At 43.7% G+C, this 12026-nt stretch overlaps 1 protein-coding gene across 4 annotated transcripts in view; it reads left to right on the forward strand.

The window, feature by feature from the left end:
- Positions 1-12026, forward strand: part of KIAA1671 (KIAA1671 ortholog) — a 160392-nt gene that overhangs the window by 129059 nt on the left and 19307 nt on the right. For all 4 annotated transcript variants that reach the window (XM_073313248.2, XM_073313250.2, XM_073313249.2 and 1 more), the window contains one exon: positions 411-529. In XM_073313248.2, the coding sequence (XP_073169349.1) occupies positions 411-529 (119 nt within the window). The remainder of the gene's footprint in view (positions 1-410; positions 530-12026) is intronic.

Raw genomic sequence — 12026 nt, forward strand, 5'->3', positions numbered from 1 at the left:
GAAGCTAGAAGTGAGGATAAACTACACAATTTCTGTTATTCCCTCAGTAGAGTTATGTGTGTTTACATGATGCCCTCCAAAAATTACTTGGTAACTACTGTTGAATAGAAGAGGGATTAACTGTAGCCATCTATCTTTAAGTTAATGAAACAAAATAATCATTTCCTGCTTCAGGCCCTAATGATTTGCCCATGAAAATAAAGCATCTCTTTTATAAAGACCCTACTAGCCTTTGTGTGTTTATAGATTGAAGACATTTTACTAGTTAAACTGTGTTTCTGTGCATAAGTTCACTCTTGTTCAGCTTTAGACTTATGGATTTGAAAGCTATTGCCATAAATTAACTCAGTAAATTGTTTAACCAAACTGTTAAAGGAATCATGTTAAACTTCTATTATATTGTGTTGCAGGATCAACTGAGGCAGTGCTTTGCCAGACAACCCCCAGAGGCCAAGGATACAGACACACTTGTGCAAGAGGCTGACAGTCAATATGGTACCTGGAGTGAGCAGCGCCACAGTGGGGACAGGTAGGACTGAGGAAGGCTGACTGTGTTGTCCCCAGTGGTTTGGCTGGGTATTGCATGTTGTATTTTCCTTTTTGATGTGTTTTCTCTAGCTTGCAATGCAGTAGATTGTTTGAGGATATGCCTCAAGTAGCCATACCTGTGCTAGCTCTGATTGAGATGGCACACTAAAAATAAAAGTATAGCCACAGTAGGAAAGACTAACCATCTGAGTGCCTACCCATGGTCTCACATGGGATCGTACTTGGTGGCTGGTCCATCCTGCTGTTCATGCCACTGCAGATATGCTTCTGCTTTTAGAAGTGATTGAGCTAGCATGGGAATATCTACTTGAGCTGGAAATTACACTTTGTAGCTCCAGTGTAGATATTTCCTGAGAGATTTTGAGAAATCCAATTACTTTTTTTCCTTAAAATGTGAACAGTCACTGTAAAAATAACATTATGAAGTTCCATGTTTGTGTCTGAATGACATATCTATCAAATGTGCTTGGTTTATAAGTGGGAAAACCTCTTTTTAAAAACTATCACAGCTGGGGTCAGAAATTTGAGCTGTGTTCCTTCTGCTCATGCAGGATCACCAGTTATATAATTAATGAATAGTAAAGATCCCGCCACTGGAACTCCATTAACAATTCTGTTCAAGTATGAGCCAGAATAGAATCTAGTTTACACTCTTTGGTGACTGCAGAAGGAAAAAGCAGTAAAAATATGGCCTCATTTAGTAGATCAGGCTGTTAAGATTGAATTCATGTAGGGAGCGGGTCTGTTGAACAATATAGTGCCATTTTTATGTACTTGCTTTTCAGACCAAAACCAGACTTCAGTGTTGCAAATTAGATGAGTGATGACCTAGTTGTGTGGTGCTCGTACTTCTGTCACAGATTTTGGGGAGGTTTCGTGTACCATGAAATATATCCATAGATTTCATAGTGTTTAAGGCCAGAAGGGAAATCATTATCCTATAGTCTGACCTCCTATATGTCACAGGCCATTAAACTTTGCCCAGATATGCCTATACTGAGCCCAGTTACAAACATTTCGGTCCTCAGGAGACCAAACTGTTGTGTGCCACACACAGAGGACAGGAAAGGTTGAGGTGCCACCAATGCCCATGGGCCCTGCAGTGGCAGGGAATTGATTAATGAGATATGTCCAGATATTCCTAGCAGGTAGTCCATGCCTCTGCTGCAGAGAGAGGTGTAACACCTCCAGTTTGACCAGCAGGCAAATTCCTTCCCACCTGCAAAGATGATACACAAACTGGGGGAGTGATAAATACTGAAGAGGACAGATCACTGCTTCAGAGCAAACTGGATCACTTGGTAAACTGGGCACAAGCAAACAATATTGGTTTTAATATGGCTAAATGTAAATGTAATATGATAGGCCATACTGTGTGATGGAGGACTCTACCCAAGGAAACAGTGATACTTAAAAAGATCAGAAGCTAATCAGTTGAAATGAACTCCCAACATGACTCTGGCCGAAAGAACGAATGCGATCTGGGATGTATAAGCCGGGGAATCTCAAGTAGTAGAGAAGTTATTTTACTTCTATATTTGAATCTGGTATGGCTGCTGCTGGAATATTGTGTCCAGTTCTGGCGTCCACAATTCAAGATGGATGTTGATAAATCAGGCAGGGTTCAGAGAAGAGCCACAAGAATGATTAAAGAATTGGAAAACCTGCCTTACAGTGATAGATTCAAAGAGCTCAATCTATTAAGCTTAACAAAGAGATGGTTAAGGAGTGACTTGATCATAGTCTATAAGTGTCTGTAAGGGGAACAAATGTTTAATAATGAGCTCTTTAGTCTAGCAGAGAAAGACGTAACACAATCCAGTGGCTGGAAGTTGCACCTATACAAATTCAGACTGGAAATAAGGCGCAAATTTTTATACCAGTGAGAGTAATTAACCATTGGCACAATTCACTAAGAATTGTGGTAGATTTTCCATCACTGACCATTTTAAAATTAAGATCTGCTCTAGAAATTATTTTGGGGGAGGTCTCTGGCCTGTGTTATACAGGAGGTCGGACTAGATTATCCCAGTGGTCCCTTCTGGCCTTGGAATCTATGAAACTATGAAATTTGGTGATTAGTTTGAACTTGAGCATGGGAGCAAGAATCTAAGAAAGAGGATTCTGTGTCCTACCTCAGAGCACTGGACTACCCCATCTGGTGCCCCATCTCCATATGTGACCTATCTCTGATGCTTCAGAAGAAAATGAAATAACCAAACCCTAAAATACGTATGGCTAATTGTGCATTGGGAGGATAGCTGGGGGAAATCTTTCTGACTTGGAAGGCAATGGGCTAAAGACCTGATGCATGATATCTGATTATCTTTGTCTTAAGGCAGAGCTTCAAATGGTATGAGCATATTGTGGGCAGTGTATGCACTCCTGTTCCCCCCCCCCCCCCGGCCCATGAAAGAAGAGAATGAACAGGGGGATTCACAGGTTCCAAGGCCAGAGGGAACTGCCACAACTGCTCAGTCTGAGCCCACACACACAAAAGCTGTAGAAAATCTCCCAGATGCTGGATTAAAACATAGGTTTTTAGAAAGACATCTAATTTCACTTTACAGACTCCAAGCGATAGTGAGTCCACTGGTCAGTTGGACTCATGTTTAATTACCCTCACTGTTAGGAAATTGCATCTTATTTTGAGGTTGAATTTAACTTCCAGGCATTGTACCTTGTTATGTCTTGTCAGCAAGATTGAAAAGCCCTGCCACTACCAGATATCTTATCCATGTTTAAGTACTTATACACAGCGGTTGTTACCTCGTCAATAAACTGAATAAATTGAGCTCACATAAGGATTGCTTTCCAGTCCCTGGATTTTGTCTGTGGTCCTCCTTTTAACTCTCCAGCATTTCCACATCCTTCTTGAACTGGACACAGTATTCTAGAAGTGTTCTTAGTAATGCTATGTACAGAGGCAAGATCACTTTGCTACATGCATTTGATATTGTCCTTTTGATACCGCCGAGGTTCACGTTAACCCTTTTGCCGTGGTATTGCACTGTGCTGTGGCAATGATCTGTGATGACCCTAAGTCCTTCTCTGAGTCACTGCTTTGCAAAATAAAGTCTCATCTTTTAGGTATAACCTGCATTCTTGGTTCCAGGTGTATTATCTTGCAATTGGTTTTAGCAAAACACATTTATTTAGATAGTGACCATTTAACATAGGGTGACCAGACATCCCGTTTTAAAAGGGACAGTCTCATATTTAAGCTCTCCTACAGGTGTCCTGACTTTTTCTTAAAAACAGGCAAATTGTCCTGTATTTTCTGTCTCCCCCACATCAGTACTGGCTGCTGGCTGCATCCCTGCTCGCCAGCTGCCCGCTCAACAGCGGTGAGTGGGGAGGGTCCAGTGGCCGATGATGGGGGTGGGTGTGCAAGGCTGGTGGCAGGGCAAAGCTGCAGCATGCAGGGCCGGCCACTCGCCCTGCTGGTCCATCAGCACAGCCCCTGCTGTGTGCTGTTTCTTAGCCAGCAGGACCCCATCCCCCAAGTCCCATTCCTGGCTGGCACTGGGCTGGGCTTTGCGAGTTGCGGTGGCTGGTGAGTGCAGGGAGGCAGCAGCCAGTTATGTGTCGTCTCTGCTGCCCACCCCTCAACCCTTTACATGCTCCCCTTGCTACTGTCCTCTCCCTGCTTTGCCCCTTCATCCCCTCCCCCCCAGCGGGCCGCGTCCCACTCCTAGCACTGTGCAGAGAGCAAGCCCCTGGTCAGAGTGCTCAGCTCACCAACAGCCTGGCTGGCAGCTCCTTCCTTCCCCCTCCGGCTGGGCCAGCACCCCGAGAAAGTCCAAGACTGTGGGGCGCTGGCCAGGAGGAGCCGAGCCCTGGATGTGCCAAAGCCCCGCACGACGCTGGCATGGGGCAGCCTCTTCACCCCTCAGCTAAACTCTGGAGTGGCGGGGGAAGGAAGGGGGGGAAGCAAGTTCCAGCCTGTTTGCGTCCTGACCCTGCAGGCTCCACAGCAGCCCCGCCGGGCATGAGCTTAGCTCCCTCTTCACCCTCCAGCCCCCTGCCCTAGGTCCTGCCTCAGGGAGCTCGGGGCTGCTCCGTCCTCTAGGCACCCTCACCTGCTCAGCCACTGTGGTGGGGTTTGCTGAAGCCCCGGCAGTCAGGTTCCCTGGGTCTGGTGCACAGTGCATCCTAAGGGCTTAACCCCTTCCTGTCCGTGCTGCAGCTGGGGCACAGGAGGCCGCTGGGTTATGTCAGTGGCCTGCAGCAGCCTGAAGGGACAAGCTGCTTCCAGCCACAGGGGAGTGGCGGGGGGGAGGGAGGGAAGAGATGAGCTCTGCAAAGACACAGGATAAGTCATCCCTCCCCTTCCCCCTCCGCCGCCCATGGCTGGAAGCAGCTCCCATCCCATCCCTCCCGCACAGCGCCAAAAGGTTGCTGTTGGCCGCATTCTGGTGTGAACCCTGGCAGAAATCTGGGGAGGGGTACATGTGACCCTGTGTGCCCCCTGTGTTGCCTCGGGAAGACACAGTGCCAGGTACCAGGAGAGGCGGGTCCGTCCCAGGGGCCCAGCCAGGCATGGAGGGCAGAGAGTGCTGGGCAGGGAGGGTTGGGTCAGTCGGTCCCGTTCCCCCACCGCCCGCCCAGGTGAGAGAGGGGTACAGGAGTGTGTGTCACCTCTCCCCATGTGAACCCTACAGCCTTAAAGATAAGAAGGTAAATTAAAAGAATCCAACTACACAGTATTTCTTTTTAATGGGGGCTCAGTCAACTCGATGTTAATTTGCATGTTTGTCCTGCATTGTTCTGATTAGTTGCTGTTGGACTTGCTTGAATATGAGTAATTTTACCAGGTGTCCCGTAGTCAGCATAGGGAAATATGGTTGACCTAATTTAACAAGACGATTCAAATTACTCTAACACAAGGCATTTGCATAGTAGCTGTTTTACTTGCCTTCTTTGATATAAATACTGGTGTCTATCCATACCAATTAATGATATCTAAATAAACATTCTGCAGAATAAGGTGGTGATAGCTTATAACAGCCCTTTAAATCCCAAACACTCTACAGTGGTAAATGCAGTGTGTCCATTAATTGATGCTTTCAAGCACTCTGTTCCAGTCCAAGTGGTGGTGTTATGCTGTATTAAGGTGTACCCAACCTTGGCTTGTCTTGAATTTAAGTACCATAGTATGGTTATAACTGAGGTGCCCAGCAGCAAAGTGGGTGAGTTATCAAAGTCAACTTTTCATTTTTAATACCATTTAAAGCCAGGACTCCATGGAGTGAAAATTGTAAGCTTGCTCACTCCCCTATTTGTGTTTAGGTATTGTCGTGGTCTCAGATCAGTCTGTCAGTTTTTGTGCAATATCTTAAATGCTAAACACAATGTAGAAATGACAGCTTTAACTCTGAGTCTTACTGCAGTTCTAACGTCACTTGTGTTCAGAATATGTTTTGCATCTGGGAGATGGTGCAATATAAATATTTTATGCTTGCTAAGGCTGGGTAGTTTTATGGTTGAGAAGGCCTGATGGGCTGACAAAATGATATGCCAACATCTAAATCTCTCCAGTAAGTTAAACTTTAATTAAGTATTTTGCAGCTGCCTTCTCTGTGAAATCAGTTTCCAACAACAAAGGCGTCTTCCTTTCAAATTCAAAAGCAAGACCATTTGAACATTTATTTCAAAGCTGGATTGTGGCTGTGGTTAACCCATGATAGAAAAGGAGGCCACCTTAAAAATGCTAATTTATTTGGGCATTGAATCGTAAAGCCTTGAATGCTGGGGTGTTTTTTCTCTGCAGCAAATGTTGAGATCACCCCTAAAGGAGAGCAGGAAATGCCTTGATAAGATCCTAGGCACTTGGCTGCCCTCCCTGCTCTCCTGTAGGGTGATTCCATCATTCATTGCAGGGGGAATGCTGAGGAATGCCCGAACTCAGGACTCAGCAGGTAAATGGAGGAGTTGATTTTTCAATTACTGGATTTGCATAGAAGACATAAAGCTACCTGTATATTCTGTTCATGATTTAGATCTTCTTAGTATGTAGTGGAGCTGGTGGGGAGGGAATGGTGGAAACTTTTGCTGTTTATCTTTTAATAGAAACGTTCAGTACTATGGAGCCTGAGAGTTAAAAATACTCTAACCATACATATGTAATAAAGAAATGAGGTTTCCTAGTCTTGTGGTGGCAATCTGCTTCACACTTAATAAAAAAGCTTGTGTATCTTAAATATGAACCTTCTCTGCTCTCAAGGGGAATATGTTTCAGCTTTAAACCATTAGCTTGCCTCACATTGTTCACTGTTTTCTCTCAAACCACGCTCAACTAGCTGATTTGGGCCTTGGCCTGTTTACAGCCATCTTTGCATGTTTAATTCCATATTGTCTGTGTTCCTGATTGAGACCTCCTCTCTTGGGGCTTGTTCTGTCAATTTTTCTTGGTTGTGTTTTATTTTGAATGTACTTTGCATGCACTTCCAAATGTTCAGGCTGTATTTGTATAAACCCTAACTTTACACCTTACTTCGTGTTGAAAAAACATATTGAGCTAACTTGCTCTTCTCTGTTTGGGATTGAATGGCTTTATTTATTTCTTGGCCAGATCCCTGCCCTGCTATGCCTCTTTTAGACAGCTCCTTCGGCAGATAGGGAAAGAATGTCCAGGGGGAATTGTGTGGTGCAGGGGCAGACAATGCTGCTGGGAGCAGGAAGATTGGCCCGAGAGCTCTGCACTCCAGCAATCCTGAGCTGCAAAGTAGCCCTTTGATGGCTGTGGGCAAGGTGGTGTAAACCAAAGCAACCTCCAAAGCTGCTCCAGTGTACGCTGGAGACTGGCCTCCGGAGTGGCCCAGGGGATGGGAAACACAAAGAGCAAAGGCCATCTGTGTGCATCCCCCACCCTGGTGCCTCTGTGCTGCACCTCCTTCTGTGCTTGGATACCCAGTGCTGCTGCAAGGAGCACTGAGTGTAAAAAGTTATTCCTGAGGAGAAAAAGATGCTTAAAACATAGCCATTGTGAGACTGAGGGGTGGAGAACTACGGAGTGCTTGTTAAATGGCATCAGATTTTATTGGGTTGTATGTAAATGTTGTATTTGTTCATGGAACGGGATGAAGAATGGTGCTAGAAGGCTTACCCAGTTTCCTCCTCATAGTTAGAAGGTCTCTGTCTGAGGGGTGGGGTTTTTAAATGTGACTCCTAACCTAGCCTTAAGGTGTTATGGGACATGTAGTTCAGTAACTTGCTGGGTGTTTTGTTGCAGGCTTGTTTACTTTTTATGGTTGAGTAAGTTTTTAAGACTTGAGGGTTTAAGAACAGGTGTTGTACAAAAGCATGGTGATAAGCTACCTGAGTAGTTGCATTGTATATCAATCATTTAACTGTAGAAAGCAGTTATAGTTATTTGGGGTGCGGAATTATGGCCAGGGCAGGGGCTGTATTCCATGGCACAATGGCACCAAATTCTGCTGCAAGAAACCTAAATTCCTCAGCAGTTAACTTAGTCTCACCCAGTGGCATATCATATCTTTCATTCCCAGGACTGACCTCAAATATATACTGGCACCTATGAGAGACAGTTTAAAATACTCATTCGTGTTCAAACAATGATGATTTTTGAGAATGGGGTTTCCAGTATGTTCTCCAGGCAGCCTGGGCCATGGCTACCACAATGTTGTCTAGGTGGTCCAGCTTGGAACTTCTTGGACAGCTCATCTCCCCGGACCTCAACTGCAGTGCTAATTCTCCAGGCAGACCAGCTTGACAGCTTACACTTCCGGCTCCCCCCACATCCTGTCTGCTGCAGCCGCCTGGCTTAAAGAAACTGTGCAGGAAGCATGCACGGTAATCTGATGCCCCCCTCCTGGTTGGGAAAGCTGGAGAGTAAGAGGCTGCTGCTTCAGGTTGGTCCTGGCAAAAGGCAGACAGAAAATAAAATGTTGGATGCCTGCAGCAGCAACATGGTGGATTCTGAGTCCGTAATGCTGGCATGTTTGGTATCTCAAGGAAAAGGTCATTTTTGTGGCCAGTGAATAACAACACAAGAGTGGCCACACTGGGCTAGACAGACCATTGGTAGCCTGTCTTCCAACAGTGACCAGTGCCAGTTGCTTCAGACGGAATGAACAGAACAGGTAGTCATCAAGTGATCCATCCCGTCACCTATTCCCAGCTTCTGACAAACAGAGGCTAGGGACACTGCAGAGCATGGTTTTGCATCCCTGCCCATGGAGTCCATAGGTATGTCTATGCTGCAATATAACACGCACAGCTTGCCCATGTCAACTGACTAAGGCTTGTGGAGCTTGGGTTACGGGGCTATGAAAATTACAGTGTCTATGTTCTGGCTTGGACCTGCAATTTTATAGCCAGCCCCTCCACGCCCCCAGCCCAAGTCAGCAGACATAGGCCAGCTGCGGGTGTTTCATTGCAGTCTAGACATACCCCATGGGGCCCTGATTCAGATGAACAAGACAGCTCTGTAAGAGCCATTGTTTTAGTCCTTTTCAGGAGTGTCTCGGGGATATCCCTGCATTGATTTACGTTCTGTTGCTGGTTTCAAGGTTATCTCCCCAAATTTAAGGACTAGGAACATAATTTTTTTTAATGACAGTGAAGATTCTGAAGCACAATTCTGAGGCAAGAGGGGAATTCCAAGGCAAAATCAGTAATTGTGAAATCGCAGATTGTTTATGGGTACCTTTCACTGAGAGAGAAACTAGAGATCCTCTCCCAGTGGAGCTAGGCACTGCTGGAGCCAGCACAAGAGTCTCATTTGTAATGCAGTTTAGCAGATAGTTCAGTAAAGTGGGTAGTGACAGTTCAATTATTCAGATTTTCTCTTTTTAAATAAAGAGAAATTTTTGTATAAACCTTCTCAAGTTCTTCAGTGAGCTATCCGAATCTTTCTTTGCAGTAATTCTTTAAAAATGATCATAGTCTTCAGAGAGGCAAATTCAGTCTCTTCTATGAGAGAGAGACATATTAGTTACATAATGGAATTGTAATAATATGATTTTATAGCAGGTGACATTTTAGCCATTTCCTTGGACTACTGGAAAGTTTTAGAAAAGAAACTGAATGTAATCCAATATCAGTAAGCTACAATGGGCATGAATTTGCCTTTTATATCCTGTAACTGAAAACTTTAAGTGGAAATTATTTTGCATCATATGTGACTATTTATTTGCAGTGTGGAGATAGAGAGAGTTGACTCTGACTCTTTAATATATTACAAAGGTATTCAAGTTAAAACAGGATGTCCCCTGTATTATACTTCCAGACTCTGGTATTGCACAATCTCTCGCACTGAGTAAAGCAGCATATTCTTTACAGCAATTTAGGGCTGCCTTGCTAGGACCGTTTACATGAACAATGAAAATAAAATATTGTATTTCATTGTTTACATTTGTATGGTACCTGTTGTGTTTGTTTGGGTGCACTTTGTGTGACAGTGTTGGGTTTACTTTTTAGAAGATCAGACAATCTTTGTGAAAGGCATATACAGTATTGAGCACTGATATGGTATTTTAATAATTGTGTGATATACAGAATATGCAAGCATAACAGGTTTTTAGCCCAAAGAAGTTGCAATCTATTCTAAATGATACTGTAGACCAGATGCACTGGGGACTTCAAGGGGCTGGACTGAGGGGGTGGCTTATATTTTAATTTCTGATTTGGCTCCTTTACTTAATGTGGTGTTGGGGTAGAAAAAAATCTACTCTGCATAATATATTCTTATGCTCCGGTTATCTTTGTCATTTACGTATTGATTAGCTGTGTCATAGTACACCTCTACCCCAATATAACGTGACCCAATATAACACGAATTCGGATATAACGCGGTAAAGCAGCACTCTGTGGGGGGGCTGCGTGCTCCAGCCTAAGCTTTGATCAAAGCAAGTTCGATATAACGCGGTTTCACCTATAATGCGGTAAGATTTTTTTGGCTCCCAAGGACAGCGTTATATTGGGGTAGAGATGTGTTTAGAATGTAATGATGTTGTAATTGTGCAGGAACTCCAAAAGGGAATCTGTTCAAAAATTTGTGATGAGGAAGCCACTAATTAGTTTAAATCAAATGAAAGCAACTGTGTTTTCTAATACTGTTGACACAAAACATTTTCACTTTTCAAGGCTGCCCACACCTACATCACTTTCAGTCCAAAGGCGTGGTCTGGGAGAACTTTTCCAGAGACTTACAAATCAGAAAATAGTTTTAAATGTAAAAAGAAAAGGAGTACTTGTGACACCTTAAATTCCACCAAAGGTGCTATGTCCCAAATTCTCTTAGCACATTTCTGCATTCTTTCACACTCCGAATGAATCTAGAAGGCTTAAAGTTGCAGATACCAACCATCTTTCCCAATAAAGAATACTAGACAAGGTTCCCTCTGGAGCTCATTAGCACCACTTCTTAATTGGCTGGGAGCAGGGCCACTGTTGAGGGAAGCAAGGGATGTTTCTTCTGCTTCTCTGCTGGAAACGCTACCTGTGCAGTGCTACCAGGCCCTGCCAATCTGGAAATTAACACATTTGCTGTTGCTTGATTTTTTCTCTCTTTTTACTCTCTCTATTTACACACTGCAAATAAATAGCCACATATGATGCAAAATAATTTCCACTTAAAGATTTCAGTTACAGGATATAAAAGGCAAATTCATGCCCATTGTAGCTTACTGATATTGGATTACATTCAGTTTCTTTTCTAAAACTGTTTTTCCCAGCTGTACATTCTTGAATGTTTTCCTTTCAAGATTGTTATCACTGTCAATCACACAAAGCTGCTCTTCAAAAATGTGCACATATCTATATTTAACACACATGAGCACACAGTTTAAGATTTTTGTTTCTTAAAATAGCTTAGCTAGAAACTTCTCAAAAGCAGGTATTTAATTATGAAGGACGCTTAGCAGAAATGAGTCTGAGCCATGAGTGCTTCATTTAAAAAAATAAAAATAAAACCACATCAGCTTTGCCATGCCATGAAACTGCTTTAATTCCACTTCTCTCCTCCCCCAATCAAATGCTGCTCCAACCCTGCGTCCCACAGTGGTTATTATGCAAGATAACTGACCAGTATGATGACAGGTTTCAGAGTAACAGCCGTGTTAGTCTGTATTCGCAAAAAGAAAAGGAGTACTTGTGGCACCTTAGAGACTAACCAATTTATTTGAGCATGAGTTTTCGTGAGCTACAGCTCACTTCATCGGATGCAAGTGAGCTGTAGCTCACGAAAGCTCATGCTCAAATAAATTGGTTAGTCTCTAAGGTGCCACAAGTACTCCTTTTCTTTTTGACCAGTATAAGTCTTTGTCTTGGTGTAGAGTGATTCCTTTGATAGCTAAGTTTGGGGTGGGAGTGGGGGGAGGTTTTCCAGGACAGAATGACTGCTGCTAATGATCACCTACAGGTCTTCAAAACCTTGGTATTTGTTTTATTAAAGTGTCTTTTTTAAAAAGATCTGCCTTTAAAGACCTTCCTATTCCAATTCTAGGTTCTGA

This window comes from Lepidochelys kempii, chromosome 15 (genome assembly GCF_965140285.1).
Source record: "Lepidochelys kempii isolate rLepKem1 chromosome 15, rLepKem1.hap1, whole genome shotgun sequence".
Lineage (NCBI taxonomy): Eukaryota > Metazoa > Chordata > Testudines > Cheloniidae > Lepidochelys > Lepidochelys kempii.